Source organism: Cydia strobilella, chromosome 20 (assembly GCF_947568885.1).
Source record: "Cydia strobilella chromosome 20, ilCydStro3.1, whole genome shotgun sequence".
Taxonomy (NCBI): domain Eukaryota; kingdom Metazoa; phylum Arthropoda; class Insecta; order Lepidoptera; family Tortricidae; genus Cydia; species Cydia strobilella.
Window position 1 is genome coordinate 8,402,358 of NC_086060.1, and position 26,221 is coordinate 8,428,578.

The window sequence follows — 26,221 nt, forward strand, 5'->3', positions numbered from 1 at the left end:
CACGTCTTTTCTCTGTAGCGAGTCGTTGGCTACTGTACCACTACTGTAATGTTAGACTTGTTAGACTTACGTCTTTCCTCTCAGGTTTCTCCTTGGCAGCTGCTAGTGCTTTCTCCCTTGCTTCTCGTAGAAGGCACCGCCCCATCCATCGGTTGCCTTTCCCGCACCGCTGTGGCGAGCCGTTAGCTATTGAGCCGCTACTGCAGCACCCGCCTTCTCCTGTGGATAAGTTTAACCTGTAACTATGCGTCTCAATTATGTTTGTCTAGCATCAGACATCAGGGCGTCGCTTATAATATTAGAAGTATATTCCTGTAAGACTTTGTTTCAAGAGGCCCAAACGGTGACAGGGAAAAAGTACGCACTCGGTCGCACTGTTCAGGGTTTAGACTGTTCCCGGAGGCCGGACCTGCCCGCCGCGAAAAAGGTGCTCCCATTCAATTGAAGTTACGCTCTCATTTAAATATGAAAAGCGTAAAATGCATATTACGTGGCATGGACATTCAAGTACCACATATCTATATAAGTAACACATATTATAATTTATTCTCCAGGTTAAGTTATATTTTAAGATTTGTCCCGCCCTAGCAGGGTCCATGCTTTACTCCATAATGTAAACACCTGTACACCCCTCTGACGTCCGCCGTCTGCGTTTCTCCGCCGTCAGAAGCTTGTCTATTTCCTCTATCTCTATCTGTTTTATGGAGCCGTTCTGTCTAGGTTCATCTTTATAATACGTGTATGATACTAACCTTTAGTATTATTATTGAACACACAGGAATCATACAGCTGTTTAGCTGTAACGATCCCGTTCCCCGCACAAATCCCCTCCCCCTCGGACTGGCCCCGTTTCCTCTTCTCCGCCGTCAGCAGCTTATCTATCTCCTCTATCTCTATCTGTTTGATGGAGCCGTTCTGTTTAGGTTCTTCCTCGTCTCCCTCGGAGGCGGCGAAGAGCTTCTCCACCACGATGAAGACCAGCATGCCGAAGAGACACCAGAGGCCGCATTTCATTGATACGTGTTCGCCTTCTGAAATAAATAAAACATTCGAATTATTGCACGTTTTTAGTAGTGCGTGCCAGTTCCAACCCCATCCTGGAGTCGTAGCACGGTACGCTTATCACCATGCCTGTCACGTTCTAACAAGTATGTGAGTGCGAAAGTGACGGACTTAGTGATAGGGGAAACCATGCTGCGCGGGCTGGTCACTGTAGCGGGCCGATACGACTCACCTATCACAGGCGGAGCGATAATATATCGGCAGATACAGTAAGATACGGCATCTGCCGATATCTTTTACGTACAATTTGACAGAGTCCACACACGAAGCTGTAATATATATTTTGGTATCTTACGATATCTTATCGCAAGGCACCTGCAGATGCCTTAAGATGCCTTGCGAATCTTGCGATGTATCGCTCGGTATATCTCGTCTCTCTCACAATGTAGGTGCTAGACAGAGAGCGATATATATTTTGGTATCGTTGGCGTGTGTGGTACTTAGCGATACTCCAAGATATCTGTCGGTATCTGCCGATATATTATCGCTCCGTCTGTGACGAGCTAGCTTAAGGTGGTTCGATTTTCATACAAAATTCAATCTGCTTTAATTAAGGCACTACACACTATTACTACACAAATATTTGCTCATTTATCTACTTTCGAATATTCGTTTGCGCTAAATTAATAGAAAAACTTTGTTTCATACAGAAATCATACATAAATCAACGTAATTTTTTCATCAATTTTACGTATGTGTGTGTCACAAATGTCGTGTACAAATACGTTGCGTGCGGCGTTGCCACTCTATGACGTTGGCGACGTTGCCTGGCCGACCTGGCAGGATTTGCAGTGCCGTCATGTTTAGTGCATTTTTATTTGACAGTGTTGACACTGACACATAGGGTCATGTTTATTGTGACATCAATTTGTTTGTATAAATTGAAAATGATAGCAACGTCTAAACCAAGTTACAAAAATCATCGGTGTTCTGGTCCGCGAAAATCCAGAAAAATTCAGTCTCAATTGAAGCGGAATTCATGATGGTGAAGTTTCGTAAGGTAGGTATAGTTTTATTCCTTCATTGTACATTGTAATTTTCTCGTGCCGATCTTTTTAGAAAATAATTCTCACTTCTTCCGTAATGGTAGATATAAGCAGTGAACAATACCTATATAATGTAATTATTACTGTTTTGGTTGCCGAATAGTCAATGAGTCACTAACTCTAGGTTTTTTTAGGTATTGTGCAAAATGAAGAGGCATTCTTGGAAATAAAATGTTTTCCTTCATTAGCCAGAAAAAATCAGGACATCCTCACTGCAATAAAGTAAAATAAAACATTTCCTGGGGATGAAAATTATGGAATTTTGTCTATGAATGAAAAACACAATTATTACTAGGTAAGTAAATGATAACTTTATTAGAATCCATATTGTTGCATCATCTTTCTTCCTATAACATTAGAGATTTTGTGATATCATGATATTATTTTTCTTTCAGGTACAGGGACAACTACGGATAACAAATATGAAAAAATGTTATTTCATTTGTTGTGTGAATCTATCTACACCAACAAGACATCCACTGCTGGACATAGGCCTCCCCAGGGATCTCCACAACGACTGGTCTTGCAAGACCGGCCAAAATATCGAGAAATAAATAATATAAATAAACATGATAAATATCCCGTTTTCTATAATAGTTATAATTAGAAGGCCATGCAATGTTGTTACTCACTGTACCTACTTGAATCCAATAAAAAAAACATAAAAAAAGTTTTAATTTTATTTTACAATTACTACTTTATTATTAGTACATTACGATACAAGTGCGAAAAGTAGGAAATTGGCAACGAGTGGCGATAAATTGAAACACGACCGAAGGAAGTGTTTTAATCGACACGAGTTGCGAATTACCTTTTCACACGTGTATTGTACAACGTTTTACTGTACATAATTATGGCCCTTTACATTTTCGACATATGCACGTATTGTACTAATTACCGCACTAGGGCGGTAACGTATATGTAGCACCATATGTACTAAAAAGTATTTTACAGTATATATGGTGCAACTTTCTCGCCCTAGTGCGTAAAGAGCACTTTTCATGCATATGTCGAAAGTTTAAAGGGCCATATGTACTGTAAAACGTTGTACGATACACGTGCGAATAGGTAATTCGCAACTCGTGTCGATTTAAAACACTCTCTGCGGTCGTGTTTTAATCTGTCGCCACTCGTTTCGAATTTTCTCTTTTCCGCACTTGTATCGTAAATAACTATTTCAAACTGCAAGGGTACGATGATAGATCTCAATTCAATATAATTTTGCAACATTTGGCATTATTAGGTTATAAATTGTATGGAGATGAAATCTATCATCGTACCCTTCCAGTTTGAAAAATACTATAGAGACTGGGCAGTAAGGGATTGCTTTACTTGTAGAACTATATTTAGCGCTTTAAAAAAAAACTGATACCTGACACTTACAAACCTGGACTTCCTTGCGCTAGTGCTACTAAGAATCGTCAGTATTCTCCATCCTTTCTGAGTTGGAAGAACCCAAAAAGGTGAGATTTGTGAAAGTCAGGTTTTCAATATATGTGGCGTTTTCAACCAAACGGGTACCTACTTATTGTTGTCATATTTCCATAAAGCTTCAAAATGAAATCAACCTAATCGACAACCGACAATGTGGTACCTTTTAGTTCAAAACGTCACATATTTTTATAAAACGTTATAAACGAATTTATTAATAATACTGAATATCTGGGAGAAAAAGAAAACATAAGTAAAAACTCAAAAATGCTCGTTTTCCCAGAGATAAGACCTAGCTAGATCGAACCCCTTACAGCAAATTTCATCGAAATCGTTAGAGCCGTTTCCGATATCACTGAAATATATTTCGGTTATATCGGAATCGGACAAGAATTCGAAGAATAAAAGGTATAAGAAACATAAGATAACACAAAAAGGACAAAAAAAAAGTACCCCTGACGTACCAGTCTCGAACCCGAATCCTCTTGCACGTATTTCCACGAACATACCACAACGCCATTGCAGCATACTTACACTGCATGAAATCGTCTACTACAAGCATCACGGAAACACTGTTTGAATGTGTGAGTAATAGTAGGAAATAGCATGACAGAAACACTCTGTCGACTTTAACCTTTTGAACGCCAAGCATTGACGTAACTCGACGTGACACCGCAATGAAGCAAAATAAAACCTTAGAGAACAATAGTGATTACAAAACAGGATATCGATATTTTCACTGATTTCGTTTTTGACATACTTAGATTAGAAGAACCACTACACAGGTGTTTTACAATATAATATTAGATAATTCTGGCTTTTAGCTCTACTAAAAACCTTTAAATAACGTATTTAAATATCAAAATGTACTTGTAACTTCCACTCAAATCTCTCAATAATGCCACATCACTACTTGGTGGTGACGTCAGGCATCGGACGTGAAGTGCCGTCATGGGCGCACGGAACACTGATAAGCGCGCGTTACTCAGAGATGTGCAAACCCGTTGTCGATTATTATTACCTACTAATTAGCAAACTGCAGTATCATTACAATAAAATAAATGCATAAGGGGTTACATTATCACAAAAGGTCAGTACCGTCTTTCAAACCAAGTTGTTTAAATTAAGCACGAAAACAAGTACCGTAACAGCACAAATAGCAGAGTTATTTTAGCAAAAACAACTATTACAAAATGTATGGGATTAAGCCATATCTATTATTGATGGCGCTAGCGTGTTTGTCGGAACTGCGCGAAACGATTTCTATTAGGAGATTGTTACTTTCATATAATAATATTATTCCTCCATGACTCGGTCACATCACTAGGCGACGTCAAGTGCCGTTTTTGGCGTGGCTAGCTATGCTATTTACTGGGTAAGTCGTATTATAACATAATGTTGTTTTTTTTAACCTTCTATTCATAGTTGAATTGTAATAAAGTTATACAATAAAGTAGAAGGGCAAAATAAATTAATGCAAATACAAACAAAGAAATATAGTTATTTATTAAAGAGTCTTTGATAAATTAAGTTTGGACGGCAAATGACGTCGGCGGCGTGAGTGGCACAAAATGTCGACGACGTGATTTACCGTCTTTGGCGGTCAAAAGGTTAAAAGTGTTTTTTGCACTAATGAAGTATTCAATGTTTATTATAATAGTTCAATATTTATGTAAAGAGTGCGCTAAACATACCTTTAAGTATACAGATACCAACACTATTCCACAAAAAAATAAAACCTGAAAATTTGCGAAAGTGACGCCATCTAGCGGGGTTTAAGCTTTGGGTAACCTAGTCGAACCACCTACAGTTGACTGTTCCATGACTGCTACTAGGTTATTATTTTTGTTATTGCTATAGGTGCTGTTTCGTTTTCTGTTTTTGTTTCACTAAGGTCCACTTGCACCATCCCAGTAACCCGGGGTTAAGCGGTTAAACCGTTAAACCCAGTGTCAAATTGTACTGGTAACCATGGTAACTCCAGGTCTAACCGGTTAACCCCGGGACGGGATAGTGGAATGGTGCATAATTAATAAAGGTTAGATTAATAAACATATACGTCTAATACTTTTCATACTCTCTATACTATCATTTGTAAGTCACAATCATACTTTGATCCGATAACTCATACACGAAGATACTAATACTAATGAGTAGAAACGTTAACGACGTGAATTCAAACAAGTGGCACGTGAACAAACTTTACTGTAAGGCCGTGGTCTGGACGACAGCGGGCAGCGGGGCGATGAGCGATTGTTTATAGACTTAGGGATAAGGTTGGGAAAAAGGAGATGAACTGACTTTGCGGTCATTATAATATATATCTACTTAATCATTATTTATATCCATCATTAAAATACAGTTATACGCCCTTACGCCCCCTAATAAACATCTATGTCAGTCGTGTAACAAATATACAAAGACAAATATTTGTAAACAAACCTTACTTAATTTGATAACTGACAAGTACTCAACGAAGATTAAAATTAAAAGTCATATCATAATTATGTGTCCGCGGCAGGCAAAACGTCCCACTTTGACGCTTGCCATAAAGACGCTTTGACAGGTTATTCGTATAAAGATGCAAGCAAATCTCGTCCTTACGGTAAGCAACAAAGTGGGACCTTTGACTAAACTTCGACACATATTTTAATATTATTTTAGTCAGAGACGTACAATTGTACCATTTTCAACCAAAAGGGTACTTATTGTCGCTTGTCAGTAAGGCGCTATTTCCATATAGCTTCAATTAGAAATCAACCTTATCAACAAGCGACAATGTGGTACCTTTTGGTTGAAAACGTCACAATTAACAAAGCCCACAAACCTACAAATGAAAATGCTCTGATTATCAATTATTTATTTACATGTATCTCACGCTATTTTTAACACCATAAAACACAAAACATGGTGATACCGATGCCGTTACCTTTATGTCTAATGACACAAACACGATAAGGCCTGCTATTTATAAACATAACCTAATAAACGGGCAAACATGATAGCGAAGTTGAAGTCCATTGCCGTGAGGTGACACACATACATTTTCCTTATACACACGTAAGCAATCCGTGCGACAGCTGAGGTTTTGTGTTATTATAAATACCTGGTAAAACCGATCTTATAACAAGTAATATACAGTCGAGTTTTAATTGAATATGGATTCAGTCGTACTTCGTATACCAATCGAGGTTTTGTGTTATGAATTATTCAGCATAAATATCGATCCTATTAGAGAGGTATAAAGCAGAATTTTAATTGTAGAATCAAATGAGCCGTAGACATTAGCGGAGGTTTTGTGTCGCGAGCGTGTGAATGAAGTGAACTGCGTGCCTAAGTTGATAATGATATTAGTCATTTTCAATTTCACCAGAACCGAGTTAAATTGATGAAGTGTGGAAAATATGAAATGAGATGAAAATCTTTATTTTCAGACAACTATTTGCCCATAGATACCTTAAAACTAGCATACATATCCTAAAGCTAAAAAAACACAATTATGGCTACGACGCAGTTCGCAACCCCGCAGTGTCATACAATATGTTTACTTGTATGATTCAGTGCCTGTTTGAAAACATTGATAGTATTTTTACAACATCTAAATAAATATAAAATAAAAATAAAATAACGACTTTACGACAGAACTTTGTAATTCTAAATTATCATCACCATCAGACATGTGCTCTTTCAAATGATTCATCTTTTTTCTCCTCTGCCTATAACGAAAATCGAAATTTCGTTATCTGCCTTTCTATTGCCACAGAATAAGTAATAAATAGTATTATCATACTATTGCTTTTGCATATTCGAGCGATAGTGAGGCAGATATAGTTATTTGTTATACAAGGGTGCAAAGTTGTATTTTACCAGCGAGTGTTTCAACACACGAGAAGTAAAATACATTTGCACCCGTGTGTAACACAAAACTTTTCACCTCACTATAGCGAGGAAAGTGCAACATCCACAGGCGTTAGATCATCTTCATCACTGGAATCACTAATTTTTTTACGATATTATAATAAACTCTGGAAATTCTGTATTTTTACGTGAGAAGTTTTAAAGTAAAAATTATGTTGACATTTCTGACGTATGAAATGTCAATGATGCGTTTTGAAATTGCGTCTACTCAACTTGTGCGTTCAGAATTTGCGCGTTATTTAACATCATTATTAGAAAACAAACGTTTCTTATGGAATTTTAAGGTTTATGACTTAAAATCAGTAAATAAAGTTAAATTTGGTATTTTTTATTAAATTCTCAAACCACTTATTTAATGATAATTAATATCGAACGAACCATTATTATGAGCGTTTTACGTTTTGTTATCTGTCAAGCTACTTAAACACGCTCCATCTAAGGTCAAATTACTTTCCCCACTAGTGTATAAAATGCGTTTTTCCCCGCTGGTTTTAAAGGATAAAAGACGGCTTTCCGAGCTAGTGAGGGGAAAAAGATATTTCCCTCAAGTTACTTTTGAGGAAATAGTGTACATAGTATAATTTGTGTATGATTAGTACGTTATGTTGATCTGTGTGTTACGTTTCTTTAACCCAATTGACAGCCTACTGTTAAATTATGTTGTGTTAATTTGCTGGTGAAATCGCTTAGTTATGCTTGGCCGACCTTATAGGAAAGTCAAACGCTACATGAGTGATATTTTCACATGGCAAATCAATTACTACTGTGTGTGTAGTTAAAAATGGTAAAATCAATTTTCACCTCAGTAGCTCGAACAAGCCTACTTTCGTCACTCACAGGGAGTGAAGAAAGTGCGACTTTCCTCACTCCAGGGAGTGAAACAAAGTAGCTTTTTAATTTAGTTAAGGCCATGAACTGCCAATTCATACTTTTATAAAAAAAAACTCTGTGTAATTCGAATTACATTTTAACCTTTAATTTGTTCTCACTACTGAGGTGAAAAATTATGTGTGCAACACGAGAGCAAAGTTATTTTACATCTCGGGACTCAAAATAAACACTCGCAAGAAAAACCAACTTTCCTCTCTTGTTGCACAAATAACTATTTCCTACTCCTCTACTATTATCTGTCATTTATATATTCATGAACACCAATATAAGAACATACATAATAGGTTTGAAGAAAAGCCTATATTATTGTCTATTCCTCATAACAGCACATGAGCTTTAAAAACGCTAAAACGTTACGGCGATTAATGGCTACCAACCTACCAAAATCAGAATTAATATAGTTTCAAACTAAGTGCATTGCTGCCAACCTACAGAATATTTATTAGGTTGTATAGTAGAAACAATTGCTTCATAAGTCAGAAACACGCATGTGGCACCCGTAATATAGCAACATCCATAGACTACGAAGACCGCTTAGCGTTGCTTGTTAGTCTCCATAGGTTACTGTGGCCAAAATCGAGAAAAAACTGTCCAAAAATTTAATTTAGCAAAGAGCAAGTACCATGGCCTCATGAGTAACTAGAGGGTGTTGCTGACCAGCCGGGCCGGAACGGGCCGGGCGCGTGTGAAGGTATATAACGGTTGCATCCGTTGTATAAGAAGGGTCAAAAAGGCGAGTGACGTAGATGTAGTGTAGGGACGCCCGGCCGGAAGCAGGCGGGCTGTCGATCACATGTCGTGTTCATTCGCCCAGCCCAGCGAGTGACGTAGGTTACAATATGAGCTAAAGCCGCAGGTGTAGCCGAACATTGTAAAGGAATACGCCACGAGCATTTTTTTACCTCCTTATACAACGTTGAATACAATACTTTTCCTACGAGTCAACAAAAATAATACTTTTAACTTGTAGAATCATATAGGTAAACAACCAAAAGTCTACAGCTAAGATACGTGATTATATATTATAGGTACATATTTATTAAAAGAGATAGCCAACCGCGTAGTAGCGTATTACATATATTTTCTTTGAATGTTAGTTTTTTCTATAAGTTTTCATTTTATCTAAGATTCGTTAACAATAAAAGTATATGGTATGATGCTTTCCGTATACTTATTAGTTTGTTAAGAGCCAACAGGAGTGGTCATTTCTCCATACAAACGTACTCGACTGTTTCCTCCGTGGTTTTTGAAGCTAGAGGAATGATTTTTTCAACACAGATTAATATTGTCAATATCTGTGTCGGTGTGTTTTGCTTTTTTTGATATTTTTGTTTTTTAAGGCGCTAGAGCCCTTCAAACATGGCCAAAAATGGCCTCACTGACTATGCCGCAATAAGAGGCGTGGTATTCAAAACTGGTATCAATTAGCCAAAAAATCAAAACAGTCCGACACAGACAATTTCATAATCATTTAGATTTCCAAATTTGGTTACGATTGCTTAAGTTTTGGAGGAGGAAACAGTCGAGTACGAAACCTCGATTTTTGAGATTTTTACGCAGGATTTTTCGCCTAAGCTGCAGTTGTCCTTATCGCACTAATTTTAGGGGCGGGGTCAAGTTTCTAAATACGTACACGGACAGAAAAGTGATGGGCAATAGTCGACATTGAAAGTCGATAATCTAGTGATGTGATAAGTTATCGATAAACCATAACAAAGTCGCGATTTGCCTCTTAGTAGGCGAAGTAAGTAAAGTGAGTATGCACTTTGGCCTCAGGGGATATCGTTTAACACTATTTATTATTCCTTGGTTCATACAAAGCTGAGCTGACGCACTAGCTACGAGATTAAGTCCTGGCTACCCCCCAAAAAGGGAGGGGAAAAGTCGGCTTCTGCGGTCCAGTTTGCCTCTATTTCTACCTATCTCTTGATATGAGATCAAATTTGGTATAAATTTTGTGTAAATTAGGGACGAATAATTTATTTTAGAAATAATAGTTTCACATTTTCATACACAAATCTGAATATACGAACGAAAAATTAAAACTATATATAATTTTTGGTCACAGATTTGCTCTTTAGAAGCAAATTGTGGTGATTTGCACTAAAAATTAATTACACAATTTAGTTTATTCATTCTTTATTTAGAAAAGTATCAGTTCTAAGTACGTATTATTATATTGCTTTATATTTTACAACAAAGTATTAATTTTATTAAAACTTTTGTGACGTGATCTCATGAAAGGGGCTCCACGAGGCGAAATACTTTTTACGCCAATTATTTTCTTTTTTTTTTAAATTTACAACAGACGAAAGTTCGAAAAAAATGTGGTTACTTAATAATTGCCTAACTTGTTGAAAAAATTACTTTACATAATATCAATTTATAACCGTAGTATATTCCATGATATGTTTTAAATACACCATATTATTTCCTAATTTTTAAAAGAATATTTAATACCTTTAAAATAATATCTGTCTGTCTGTCTGCCAATCTGCCTGTCCGTCTGTCACCAGGCTGTATCTCGTGAACCGTGATAGCTAAAAAGTTGCAATATTTACGGATGATGTATTTCTGTTGCCGCTATAACAACAAATACTAAAAACAGAATAAAATATTTTTTTAAGTGGGGCTCCCAAACAACAAACGGGATTTTTTGCCGTTTTTTGCGTAATGGTACGGAACCGACTCGCACTTGGCCGTTTTTTGTTAATAGCTTTGAACTTTTTTTATGTGGGAATAAACGCTTCGAATACATTTTTCTAGACATCATTCTGAATCCAATGAGGTATCATACGTATTTTTAGGAGTTAGTATATCTATTAGTGGCAGCCGTACAAGCCCAATTTCAAAGAAAAACCGCAAATCGATGTACAGGTTAGCCGTTTGGCACACGCATACTAAGAGGTCAAAACAAAATTTTTGACCCGCAGTTTCTAAAAAAAATCCCTTAGGAGGGGTATGCTGAAACATTTTTTTTGTATGAAAAAAAAAAAAAACATATTTTTTTTCCAAAAACCTATCGTGTGTGGTATCATACGAAAGGGCTTTTTGAGGCGATTCTAAAATTATACCACATCATTACATTTTAGCCATTTTTTTGTAAATTAAAACAAATAGAATTTTCAAAACACACCAAGTTTGGGGTCAAGTTAAAGGGTTAAGTAGAACTGTGTCACTTTGTATTGAAAAAAAAAACTAAATAAATTTTTTATTGCTTTTTTGGGGTTACATATGAGGATATCACGTATCATTTGTACAAAAAAAATCAGCCATATCGTATCTGGAGGAGCCCAAACTTGGTATGTTTTGAAAATTATTTTTCTTTCAATTTAAGAAAAAACCGGCCAAGTGCGAATCGGAATCGGGCGCCGAGGGTTCCGTACATTACACAATTTAAACAATGTATTTTTATGTGAAACGTGAGTGAAAGGTAAATTGCGGTTTACGATTTATAACGTATTAAAAAAAAACTACTAACTAGATCTCGTTCAAACCAGTTCTCGGTAAAAGTTGGCAAGGTAATGTACATCATATATTTTTTCAGTTTTATCATTCTCTTATTTTAGAAGTTAGAGGGGGGGTTACACATTTTACCACTTTGGAAGTGTCTCTCGGTCTCGCGCAAACTATTCAGTTTAGAAAAAAAATATATGAGAAACCTCAATATCATTTTTGAAGACCTATCCATAGACCAACCACACACGTATGGGTTTGATGAAAAAAAAAAATTTTTGGGTTTCAGTTCTAAGTATGGGGAACCCCTAAAATTTTTTTTTTCCTATTTTTGAGTGAAAATCTTAATGCGGTTCACAGAATACATCTACTTACCAAGTTTCAACAGTTCTTATAGTTTCGGAAAGAAGTGGCTGTGACATACGGACGGACGGTTCCGTTTTTTGCCATTTGGCTACGGAACCCTAAAAATGGCTAAAATGCAATGATGTGGTATATTTTCAGAATCGCTTCAAAAAGCCCTTTCGTATGATAGATGAGAAGTATACGATAGGTTTAAAAAAAAAGTTTTTTTTTATACAAAAAAAGGTTTCAGCACTCCCCTCCTAAGGGAATTTTTTTTAGGAACTGCGGGTCAAAAATTTTGTTTTGACTAGTATATACGTGTACCAAACGGCTAACCTGTACATCGATTTGCGGTTTTTTTATGCGAACAGCTTACACTATTTTTTTCACCACCTTGAACCTTTTGTAGACTAGACTATTGTCCCAAAATATTGGGCGACGACCGGTCGTCTGGCCTAGGAGGTAGTGACCCTGCCTGTGAAGCCGATGGTCCTGGGTTCGATGATATGATATGATGAGCACAGATATTTGTTCCTGAGTCATGGGTGTTTTCTATTTGTATTTAAGTATTTATATATTATGTATATCGTTGTCTGAGTACCCATAACACAAGCCTCCTTGGGCTTACCGTGGGACTTAGTCAATCTGTGTAAGAATGTCCTATAATATTGATTTAATATTTATTATTATTTATTTATTTATTGGGTTTCATATTTATTCCGATCAGAATTAGGAGCTCTTCAATTTATACCTATTTTTATCAAAATCTGACACATAAATAAAAAAACGGACCATCAATAAAACTGTATAATTACATCAAAGTAAGAAATATCACATGTCACATGTTTCTTTATTATGATAATTTTATCTAACCTGAGGCTTTCTTTTTTTCTATTCAACGGAGCCGGAGAGCGGCAAATTTGTTTTTCAAGACGCTTGCTCGAAAAGATCTTATTTCATGCAGGTGTACTGAAGGGAAAAGGCCTATATTGTTCCCGCGGGAGTTATAGCTTTCTTTTTTAATTAGGTATGTCACTAATTCATACGAACCAAGTAAGTTATAAGTAAAATACTTTGTTTAAAATCAAGGTATAAGGGAGTTTTACTTTTAAAATACTCACGACTATAATTTAATATTTTTGTTTATCATATTTAAAAATATTTAATTGGATTAATTTAACAGCCGTTATCTTGTATGTTTTTATACAACAATGTTTTCTTGTATGTCCATGTTATGTTATGTTTTTTTACTATTCTGTAACTCGAAATGTTAATTAGATTGCAGGTTGTAGAAGGATATTGAATTTAGTTACTAAAAACGCGAGCGGCGTGAGGCCGGCGAGGAGCGCAAATAACGTGCGCGTCGGTGTGCGTGCACCACACACACTGGGATAGTCCCTCGGTACGCGGTACCGCCCCCGTCAGCGCGACGACGATATTCTCTTTCAAATCTCAAAATTGAGTTTGGTCTCGGCTCCTGTTGGCTCTTAAGAAGTCTAAAAATACGAATTGAGTCTGGTTGTGTATTTAATGCAATGACTTATTACTCAATTAAAACTGAGGTTGTATGCATCTTTAATGAGGGAACTCAATACAATACAAAAATAATAATGTATACCTACTGAAAAGTCAATGGTCCTGAACTGTGTTATTAATCGTTAAATACTTAACGGTATAATTTACCTTTCGTAGAAGCAAAGTCGTGTTGCCACGCCTCCGGCAGCAAATGTAGAAACACATCTCCAAGTAGTCCACCCACGGCAAAGCTTAGAAGAATCCGCAGTGTAGCCGCGCCAGCTGAAACCAACAAGTACAAAATAAGTTTACAATGAACTCATTTTCATAGGATACTGGGTAGCCTAACATAATGAGATAATGACTGTAATTCTCATGGAATGGCTGTTGTTCAGAGCCAAACTAACCTACGTTTCCATAAGCGTGACACATTTTCGATGGCACACACTTGGCCGATTTTTATATACCTAACATAGCTTATTTCATTAAAATTGCACCATATTATCGATTGTTGCTATATATACCCTTGAACTTGGCAATCCAACCACGCAGATTTAAATTGTAAACCACATGCGCGTGCGTTTGTCATTCCTCGTTAACCTTGTTATACGATTCGTAAAAACGCTTCCTCATCCGTGCTTCCTAGGAAGAGGCGCGAAGAGATTTTGGCTCTTCAATTGTAGCTACATTATAAACATTTGTATCTGACAAGCTTCCGCCTTGCCTTCGTCCGCGTAAGGGTGTTACCACACCTATCGATCAATGGTAGAATGGAACAGTTGACGGTTCGGCGGGAGCGGCCACCGGCGAGGGTGCTACGGCGGGAGCTGACCCATGGTATAATAATATCAAGGTACTCTCTTCAGAGACTCGCGAACCACGTGACTGCCACAAGCCTACGTCATCATGCTGTTCACAGGTTCACGATGACGTAGGCTTGTGTCAGTCACGTGGTTCGCGAGTCTCGGAAGAGAGTACCAGGCGGGGTATATTATTATAACATGAGCTGACCCACTGACCCATGGTCGGCATATCAACGCTGGCGACCACGGAGGACGTGGCGGGGCGCGCGGTAACACCCTCAAAGTCGTTTAAAACTTTCAACTTCACTTTTATTTACCCCTTTACCGATTGAATTTTTTATTATTTATTTTTTATTAGATTCTGTTGCTTCTAATTCCAAGACTCTAACTTGGTCGATCGATTGTTTCTGCTTAGTCAGCAATTATCTAAAATGGCATGCCATTGTTGCAAGGTCTGTAGAATCATTTAGGCTGTGCGTTACCTATCAATATCTAAGTAACCAAACCTGTTTTTTTTTGGATTTAGATTATTGCACAGCAAGGGAAAACAGTAGTTGTGACTTGAATTAAAGTCGGCTGCTTTAAAATGGAACCTTATTTTTCTTGTATAGGCTAAACTAAACATAAGGAAATAAAAAGGTTGATAAAAACATCAAAGAATACTTTCAAGACCATTAGGAAGCTAAATAACTGCGGATATTCAGGATGCTTCCGCCGACAGTAATCTGCATTTTAAAAGTAGGTATTTATACCTATTTTAATTTTAATTCAAGATAAGATGCTGAGATCATTTATTAAGTTAATTACTTACAGAGATATTAATGGTAATTTTAGTTTATTTTTGTTTTTACCTAAGCAGGGAACACAGTAAATATTAGTGTTGATGTTTATTTCTATTTTCCCATTTTGCAAACACCGTAAAATTATGTGAGTTGACAGGTCATGTGAAGTTTTCGTAAAACTACATAAGCTAGAGTACCCTGTGTCTCCACAAATTAAGGAGTTATGAAAAATTTATAAAGTAGTAAAGTAGGTATAATAATCATCATCTTCCCAGCGTCATCCATCCTGGTTTTACGCAGTGCTTATTTATTGTTGGATCTATATCCCCACGCACGCCTATCAAATAACGGATATGTATAATAGTATAAGTACATATACCCGTATGTTTTCAAACGGAGAAATAAATAATAATAATTAATTCCATTTATAAAGTGAGGACAATAGCGCATAAGGATGAGTCAGTATCAATATCTTTGCCTACATTTATGTCATCACGAAGGTTATGCCTTATAATGGTAGCGATATCTGGACTGGACTGTTACCTATAAAATCCTACAACACACCTACATAACTATAGGTACAGGGTGGTTTTTTTTTTGGGTCAGTGAGGGCAGCTACCAGATCCCCTGCTGCTACGCGAAAATGGTCTGCATGCATTTTTGACAAACCATTTTTTTTGTGTCAATCGATCCCATACCTATCGAGGATCAAAAGCTTGTATAGGACTAAAAAAAAATCCGGCTAGAAAAACCATAAATCGAGGAAAACTTTTCCCATACAATTTGTGTGAAAAGAATACTTTAATTTTTCACATGCTATTTTTGAATGCCAATCGATTCCATTCCTATCTTAGTATCAATAGTTTAATAGAGATAAGGGTCAATTTAAGGTAATGTACTAAAAAGTCACAAATTAAAGAAAACTTTCCATATATTTACTATGGAGAAAACGTGAAATTTTATTCACTTTTTTCTATATAATCACGTATCAGATAATGCAGAATCACGCATTGGCAGTATCAAAGTCCACCATAAGTCCATTATGGTCTAAAACTAGTGACGTCAGCCGTATGACTTCTCACCATTAACATTGGATATTATTTCCATCTAGTAGTTAGATACGGAATAGAAAAGCTCATTTCAATAGTCCTAATTATAAATAAATAAATACGCAAGTTTTAATTCGGTCACTCTCAGTAATCAGTGTAATCACGCGTTAACAACGAACTGTTCGAAACGTCGGAATGTATTTTTCCCCTCACTAGCTCGGAAAGTTGTCTTTTATCCTTTAAAACAAGCGGGGAAAAACGCATTTTATCCACTAGTGGGGAAAGTAATTTGACCTTGGATGGAGCGTGTTTAAGTAGTTTGACAGATAACAAGACGTAAAACGCTCATAATAATGGTTCGTTCGATATTAATTATCATTTAACAAATGGTTTGAGAATCTAATAAAAATACCAAATTTAGCCTTATTTAATGATTTTATGTCATAAACCTTAAAGTTCCATAAGAAACGTTTGTTTTTTAATAATGATGTTAAGTATAATTCTGAACGCACAAGTTGAATCGATGCAATTTCAAAACGCATCATTGACATTTCATACGTCAGAAATGTCAACATTGTCAACACAGTAAAAATACAGAATATCCAGAGTTTTTTGTTATAATATCGTAAAAAATTAGTGATTCCGGTGATGAAGATGATCTAACGCCTGTGGATGTTGCACTTTCCTCGCTATAGTGAGGTGAAAAGTTTTGTGTTACACACGGGTGAAAATGTATTTTACTTCTCGTGTGTTGAAACACTCGCGGGTAAAATACAACTTTGCACCCTTGTATTAAGTATTAACTATTAAATTCATTATACGCAATATAATCCGATTTAAATAAATGCCCGATTGTTTGTCATCGGTTAGATTTAAGCTAGTTATTAATTTAGTTTACGTAGTAACACTGTATATATCTTGTATGTAAATAAATGGATCCTCTATCTCTATCCGATTACATAATATTATAAAATTAAATATTGTCACTGTCAGTATAATCTTCAATTATTAAATAGCTAATCCCGTAATACTACGTCGAGATTGCTGATAACTATCGTCACTATCGATGTGCTGTATCTAGTATCTACTGATCATAATAATCTTCGGATGCTTGTCACGTGTATACTTCAAAAAAATAAAGCTTTATTTAAACCATCGGTTGCGAACCTGGGGGTAAATACAAATACCCTCAGTGGGGGTAATACAACATACAGCTCTCTAAGGCTCTATTTACTTATATATGTAATAGATTGATTAGTTTACTTAAATTGATTGTTTGAAATCATTGACGTAGCACTTGGTATAAAAACTTAGCGTGGTCCGACTCTAAACAAATAATACCGCTTGACTCGGTCATTCTAATGAATGGTCTAATGACCATCCTGATAATGCATTGGATAGGTTAAAAGGCGATGTTTTTTTCTTGTACGGTCATTTACAGAGAAAAAGTATATTTTCTCTGCAGTGAAGATACAGTTTCATCACAAGAACAATGAACGTAGATGTAGATATAAATAAGGTCAATAATCAACAATCGGGCATCTGTCACACACGCCTATTGCAATGTCGTAAAGTTCACATTTCGTATCAGTGGCGTGGATGGATGGCTCACGTATATCGATAAGTAGACAGACAGACGGCAGATAACAATGTTTTTAACGGAATATGGTTCATTGCTTTTGGGAATACAGGTCGTTTTTACTCAACTTGTTTTTGAAGTGTCAGATCATGCTTTTCTAGTAAGCTTGACTTGACAGATTTAGTACCTACTTTTTGGCATTTAATGGTAGCATTTAACATAGCAACAGTAACAGTAGCCAATTACTTTTCTGCCCACAGATAAGTTATCAACTCTCTTCAAAGATAGATGCTTCCCGTTTTTTGTAAATCGTTAGGAGGGTTCCTAACGATTCTTCCTGATACCCAAGAAGAAAACAAGCCAAAGGAAGAATCTATACATATTATTAGATACAAAACAAAAACCGGCCAAGTGCGAGTAGGACTCGCGCACGAAGGGTTCCGTACCATTACGAAAAAAAAACAGCCAAAAATCACGTTTGTTGTTTGGGAGCCCCATTTAAATATTTATATTATTCTGTTTTTAGTATTTATTGTTATACCGGCAACAGAAATACATCATCTGTCAAAATTTCAACTGTCTAGCTATCACGGTTCATGAGATACAGCCTGGTGACAGACAGACAGACGGACAGCGGAGTCTTAGTAATAGGGTCCCGTTTTTACCCTTTGGGTACGGAACCCTAAAAAGTATATGATTAGCAGGAACAAAGATAATCAAAACAAGGAAGCTAAAAAAAATCCGAGTGAAATTTAAGCTTCGACAAAGCTAATTTTGCCCTGTATTCTTAGATTGATAACACCTTGATAATAAAGTCTGAGATATGTACGTCAAAATTGTGTTGTCTTAATCTTGTTTGCTTTAATGTGGTTGACAACTGTCAAAGGTTTGCAGAGATGGCGCCATCATAGCTTGCCCCTTTTTCTATGAGATTTGGCTTAAAGGGCTGGCATCCAGGGCATTAAAAAAACAAAAAATTTACACAATTCCAGGGATTGACAGGGCACTCTATGCTGGCGCCATCTGGTAATTATTTCGACCGGCCAACCCCATTGACGCTTTCGTATTATGTCTGGTAGCATAGTCAAGAGAGCGTGATTGTAAGAAGATAATGAGGCACATTTGACTCGATAAAGTGACAGAAACAAGTGGCTACCGCACTTAGCAGTTTTAGCATACAACACACAGGTAAAGTCAGACCAACCTGACTCTGCATAGCATTTACAATAAAGTGTGTCAATGACATCATTAATGTCAAATTTCTATTAAAACGACGTTTATAAGGAGACTATCACTGTTTAATTCAAAGTGCAAAGTTAGCTTAGACGGGCTCTAGCAATATTACAACCATGTCACGCTGTATTATTTTCTCGGCTCAAATAGGCTTGATTGTTGCAATGTCAACATAGTACCTGTATGGGTACGTTTCCTAGCAAATTGTATGTTAATGTTAGTAAACAAACACCATCATCATCCTGTCCAGGCCGGTTTCGGCCTCGGCGACTGGGTTTTTCTGGCTAGTGAGAGCGACGATCGTGAGCTCTCAGGTGGCTGACGTAGCCTATTTTCGCAGTAAATGTACGACCACACTCACCGCAAGTCAGCACCCCTCCGACAAAATTATAGTTTATGACCGCAGGTGGTCGGGCCTTTAACTGGTCACGCTTCGCGTCGAGTTCGAATCCCCTCTGTTCTTCAAAGGCTTGCACTTTTGAACCCACTGTATGCCTCCACTTCGGCCGATCTTGTGCCGAAGTCTCCCAGTGCGATGGTTCAATGTCACATCTCCGCATGTGTCGCTTCAGCACATCTTTGTAGCGCAGAAGTTGGCCGCCCTGTTTCCGCTTCCCACTTTGCAACTCTGAGTAGAAGATGCGCTTAGCAACTCTGGCATTAGACATACGGGAGACATGACCACACCATCGCAGCTGTCGCCGCATTAGATAGGCTTCAATGCCGCTGACATGACATGACAAACAAACACACTGTAGTGGTAAAATAATCAAACCGGAACCTTGCAATGGGCCGCTCTCATTGACATATATCTGATATATCTAAGGATGGGCCTTACAGCCACTAAAGAATGGTGCTAGTTCAGCGGTGTGCCTCACGAATTCGAGCCAATCGTGCAGTCTAACGCAACAAGTAGCGACCAATTGCGCGCGTGATGCGAACTCATTAACCAATCGCGTTGTGGCGAGACTCCACGATTGGCTCGAATTCGTTTACGTGACACCACTATACCGGCTCCATTCTTATTGCTCGTAAAGCCCGTCCTTGTCCTTAGATATATGTCAATGGCCGCTCTCCATAATATCAGGTCTGTTTACTATTTAATTCAGATAGCATGGCATTTAATGACCTTAGGTGCCATCTTTCTGTAATCTCCTCACGTACGGCACGTACAGATAAGTGATAACTGACACTTTACGGGTTTCCCTTATCTTCTTACAAAGTAAATAAATGCAACACAACATTGTATTGTGATTGATGTCTATTGCTACTGTCACTTGAGATTACGATTACAAGTCAATATTTCCCAATCAAATACATAGGTATCTTTTTTTGGTGATAGTTATCAAACGAGCAGATGAGCCGCCCATGAACATAAGCAACATCGGAGGAGCCACTTATGCGTTGCCGACCCTTGAGAACCCTGAATACCAGCTTCTTCAAGAAGCCAGAAGCCTATGTGGTACCGCAAAGGAAATACCTCAGGGGGTAACTCATTCCACATTTTGCACGTTCTAGCAAGAAAATTTAATCAACAGTTATGGTGGTGGTGGCCCCAAACCCCAAGCAACCCAGGGTCGATGGAACTACATCTCGATCATGAAGTCTGTAGGTCTCCCGTGAAAATCGAAATTTCATTATCTGCCTCTATCACTTGCATATCTGAGCAATAGAGGCAGATAGAGTCAGACCAAGCTAAGTGCAAGTATTATTTTAAACAAAATTTTGATTTTTGCGGTAGATCCTCCCCGGTCTGTCTGTTTTGTTTTGGGATGGTCTTTCCGTAAAGCTAGTTTACGATTAGTTAATGCCATCACTGTTATGCTCAAGTTTTATTATATGAAGTGTTCAGCATTTAATTTGGGATGCATTGTCAATTGCGATTTTAAATGCAATGCCCGGAGCGCCGGTCGGTCGATGTCCGGTCAGGTAAAGATTTATAATTTCCAAAGGCAAAGAAAACGCAGCAAGTTCTGTGGTCTTTGCTATGGTGTGGATAGTGGACAAAATGCCCAAAGAAAAGATCACTAACTATCTTTTCTGCGCCATCGCCATTAGAAAAGATTTACGTAGCAATCACAGAGGACATATTCAGTCCGAATCAATTGGGACCATTGTCTGAAAGGACAGTTAACAATTATTGCTCAGAGTTACTCATATTTTCCTCAATTAGTTTAGTTATTAACAAAGCAAAGTTTAAAACGAGCACTACGATGACCGTAGTAAGATTTGTTTAAAGCCAATATCTGTAGGCCTCTAGCACAGGAGTGGCGCGACAGTATCTCGCCCGCGAGATAGACTACCGGTCTTTTTCTAACTGTATTAATTAAAGAGGAACGGGTAGTCTATATCGCGGGCGAGATACCGTCGCGCCAATCATGTGCTAGCCCGGCTGGCTAATAAAATAAATCTTGTTGGACCAGAACGTCTCACAACTGCCGAAATACCTATACTGGGGTATCTAAGTAAGTGCAGAAATGTATGGAGAAATTGGAGAAGTATGCACTTTTTTCTCAGGCAACGCCGCTTGGCACGATTGTTCCTTAGGTCAGAAAAAGCTGATTTGGCCCGTAGCCACGAGATCGTACCGTGCACCCCAGGTCCAATCTGTGCTAATTTTCTGTCTGCTCTTAGCAGCTAGGGCAAGTTATATATCATTTTCGTATAGTTTAGGGACATGGAATTCATTTTTGAACTAATAAGTACGTTTTACCTTTTCATACAAAAAAATGGTTTTCGGACAAAAAAATGAGAATAACGTAATTTTTTGTGACAATTTTGGCCTTTACAAACACAGTGTGGCGATTTTCACTTCATATAAACATTTTTACAATTTAGCCCATTTATGCTTTCTTCTGAAAAGCATCACATTAAAATAGGCATTCATACATTTTTTGTCAAAAAAAAATTGTAGCGCGTGGCGGTGACAATTTCCATAGAAATGGAATTAATTTAGCACAGATTGGGGACCTGCATGGGGAGTTGGACCTTGACAAGTTTTCACAGAGTATTTGTTACGTTTGGCCAGACCGCCATCCAAAAAGAGGAGACTTCTTCTATTCTAGAAACTAGTATAACGAAACTGGGTCCTGTAACACAGGGTTTCCTAGCTCAGGACACAGGGCCGTGATTTATTGTATACTCAAATTTGCACAATAAACTTTTTTCATTTTCATTTTTTTCATTTTTCATTTGTTACGAATACCAACATTGATGCATCAATGCGGTTTGTTTTCAGTTTGTGCTAGTGGCGCCCCCTACGCAGAGTTTTGCGTAATACCTATTCCATATTCACGTGAAAAAAAATTAATATCTTCGACCTACGTCAAAAATTCCTTGCCACAAGCGACAATGACAATCTACCTCGATTGACCTATTTCAGTCTTATCAACCCTCCGCAGATGTGCCCAATAAATGCGTTCAACTGTAAAATTGCTGTCGCTGACATTCTCTACGTATTACAAAACCCACGCAATGGATCGATTCATGAAAATGACGATCGTAAAGGCGCTAATGGTGAAGTACGACGCAAAAAGATGGGTGGCATTATGTTTGACGCCAATGTCTGTCTGTCTGTGCCATCGTAGCTCTCCAATGGATGAGCCGATTTCGATGAGTTTTTTTTTACGTGAAAGCGAATTTTCTTGCAGTGGTTCTTAGCCATGTTTCCTAGAAATCGATCCAGCATTTTGAAGAGTATTAGCTTTTTTCAAAATTGCAAACAATGCCAATACAATGAGGGCTACCGTTTTTGTGCTCACCAGTTGGCGCCACTGTAGATGTAGGTCCAGAAAAACAGACCTCAAAATTATTATATGCTTATTTTTATAAAATCAATACATTCTAATATACACATAGGTATTTTAGCGTCTAAGTGTGCCATTTTTTCAACCTGTTTAATTTTGCATATAGAATATATTTTATTTGGCACTTTTTTTAAACCACTAACATTTATTGAGCAATATCTATTGTTTACCATGATTAATCAAAGATGGACGAAGATTTACCACAATTATGGATAAGGAGTGAAAATTCCTGATAAAAAAGCTTTAAACCCCCAAAACTTCTATGCATTTGACATTTTGAAAGACCTCCATCTACACTAGCGCCCCTAGCGGCGAAATTAAATGTGGTAGCCCTCATTTATGTTATTGCTTAAAAAGTAAAGTTGATATGTGAATATATACAAAGGAATAAGGTCCAAAAGTGCAAATTATATCTTTGTTGTTGTATTGTTGACTGTACTAATGTTGAAGTTTCAATGATCTGAGGTATTGCTTTTTTATATGTAGATATAATAGGTAGTATTGATTACTTCGTTTTTTTCTCCTATCATCTTTCAAAACCGGTTATCAGTTTTAGTGCAAATTCCTAATTAGAACTAATTTGATTTAATTTAATGTAATTTTAATTTAATTAAATTTTAGTTTTCCTTTCCTTTTAATAATATTCTAACATAGTTCTATATAACCATATTATGGAACCTATGTTTTCTGAAATAAATGATTTTTAGATATTTTATACAGAATGGAGCATATACCTTCCAGTGCATTTGCCAAAGTGAAAGTATTATTTAGAATCAAATTGACAGACAATTCAAAAACTGTTCTAGTTTCATAAAAAGTGAAACCAATCACTAGTTTTACCTAGTCAACGTTTTTTATCTATTGCCCAATTTGTTGGTTGTCACAATCTGCTACGCAATCTTAGCATTGTTGCTAAAGAGAGATAAAATTTATTTTGGGTCTATTGAGAGATAAGTCTTGAGGACTGGAAGATGACTGATTGAGATGAGTGTTTGATGCATGATTACGGCACGAAGATAATGGTCAGAAATTGGTTAGCTTGCGACATTTAAGTAGACGACATGTCCGATCATGCGAAGTGCAGAGAAAGGACAAGAAAAGCAGACCCAACAATCAGATGGGAATGATAATGCTAAGGAGAGAGAGAGAGAGGTTGGTTTTTAGTATATGGCCAGGTGACCCTTAGGTCTACCTTGTTATGTAATTTTTATGATAAAGATTTGGTGTTTTTATGATGATAGCGACTGCCATCTTCCAGTCTAGAATGCTTGTTGGGATACCTATATAGTACATACATATTCATTCTAATGGTCATATGTTCAGTTTTTTATTTTGTTTTATTTATGTTTAGTCATTATTGCATTTTTTTCAATTCAAGTATTGATCCAAAATCTAAATAAGAACATCTTATTTTAAATGGATTGTTTAATAGAAATAGGTCTATATTTAACCTTAGCCCTCTGGTATAGGGTATATATCTCTGATATAGGGTTCAAATTAGATTGGACTTTCTTGAAAACTTAGTTTTTTTTTATATGAATTAATAAAATGAACTATTTACATACGAGATGGAACAAGCTTACTCTACATGACATTTGCAATGACATAGTGTGGAAATGTCATCATTAATGCCAAATTTCTATGAAAAAATGTTTGTAATGACACAACCTCACTTTGATCTGTTCAAATTGGTGCTTTGTTAGTTTAGACTAATTCTACCAACATTAATTTTTGAAACCATATGGATTGCTGCACCCTGGGCCTGAGGCCCATTGCATGAAAGCATGTAACTTGTAATAAAAATGTTTATCTTGATAACAAAACAACTTCATTTCTGCACATTTGTAATTTAAAAACCATTGTGTCTTAATGATATTAAAAATCAAAACTGGGGTAGTATAAGCTTTAACTTTTATTAACAATAAAATTGTTTATTTGTTTTGTCTCAAACTGGCTGGACAGAGTGATAAAATACATTGTTGTTGTTCCAGTTTCCAATAATAATCACAATAACTTTTAATCACTGACACATTGAGGTTTTACCTTACAATTTATTAACCTATCTAGAACACAGTAGGAACGTAGGAAGTAGATAAGCATAAGTTTTTGGTTTAAATATTTCGTTACTAAAGGTTAAGGTTATATTTTTAAATCATCCATAACATAAAAGGGACCAATATATACATGACATTATTAAATTTAACAACAAACTGCAGCATCCAATAAGACAAAGACATCATAATTCTGGCTTAAAACATGCTTAAGATGACAAGCGAAAAAAAACTATAAATAGGTACCTAGTATCACATGGCCATGGCGTAACGATCGTAAACAAAGCTTACTCACATCCATCCTTGAAAGATGCTGTCTCGTCGATTGGGATGATGAAAAGAGGTAAAATCCCACTCAGACCCACTAGAATTGACGCCAGGGAAGCGAACAACCAGGGATGCTCATCCAGTTCATCCACAAAACTAACTAAATACTCGGGAAACAATCCTGAAATAACTCCCGCCGATTCCATTGCGATTTTTTTTTAAACACTCGCGGACTGTCACTTTATTTTTAAAATAAATAATCAGTCATAGCTATCGATCTTCACCCGGCCAGCAGCTTCCCGCGCGACGAACTAAACAAAGTCAGCTTGAACTGAGATGCTCGCATGCTCGCGCATTTTCCAGATAAAAAAATATACCGTCCAACCAGACGAACTAATCTACACTGAGATTGAGTGCGCCTGTATGTGTCGATTCTTATCTACTACACTTGAATATAGGTTAGCTCTCTGTAAAGTTATTTCATCATCGTGCACTCTGGATATGTGCGTAATTAAATAGCAATTAGCAATATAGCAATCCGTCCGTTCGTAATCGCAAAACAAAACAATTATGAGTGAATGAAGTTTCTATAGTTATTGAATGAATAATTTATCTGTCATTGCTGTCAAATCACACGGACGGACGGGGATATAAAAATTTCGTGATCTATCAAAAAGATTGAATGAATGATTGGATAAGTTTTCCTGAATGTTGCCAGGACGTAAAGTAAGAAATCGGCGATAAAGTAAGATGATGAAATGAAACTGATATATAGTTGGTCAAACCAAATTGTCAGTAAATAAGAACAAAAAAAAAAGATATTCATCCTTTTCTTTTGTGTGCTAGTACTAGTGTAAGACAAAGATAGTATGATTCTCTCTGTTTCAAATGAGACAGTCCTTTGACAAACTATAAAAGTAAACTTTAAAATCATAGAATAAATTATCTCTTGAGCAAACTTAACAATCTTACTTAACTATATGAGAT

The 26,221-nt window shown here is 36.8% G+C and overlaps 1 protein-coding gene across 1 annotated transcript in view; it reads right to left on the bottom strand.

The window, feature by feature from the left end:
* Window positions 1–25,794, bottom strand: part of LOC134750527 (zinc transporter ZIP13 homolog) — a 29,558-nt gene extending 3,764 nt beyond the window's left edge. The window contains exons 1-4 of the mRNA XM_063685723.1: window positions 25,263–25,794; window positions 13,833–13,946; window positions 753–1,031; window positions 71–219 (exon numbers count right to left, since the gene is read on the bottom strand). Coding sequence (XP_063541793.1) covers window positions 71–219; window positions 753–1,031; window positions 13,833–13,946; window positions 25,263–25,440 — 720 coding nt within the window. The 5' untranslated portion in view covers window positions 25,441–25,794. The remainder of the gene's footprint in view (window positions 1–70; window positions 220–752; window positions 1,032–13,832; window positions 13,947–25,262) is intronic.
* Window positions 25,795–26,221: the final 427 nt, after the last annotated feature.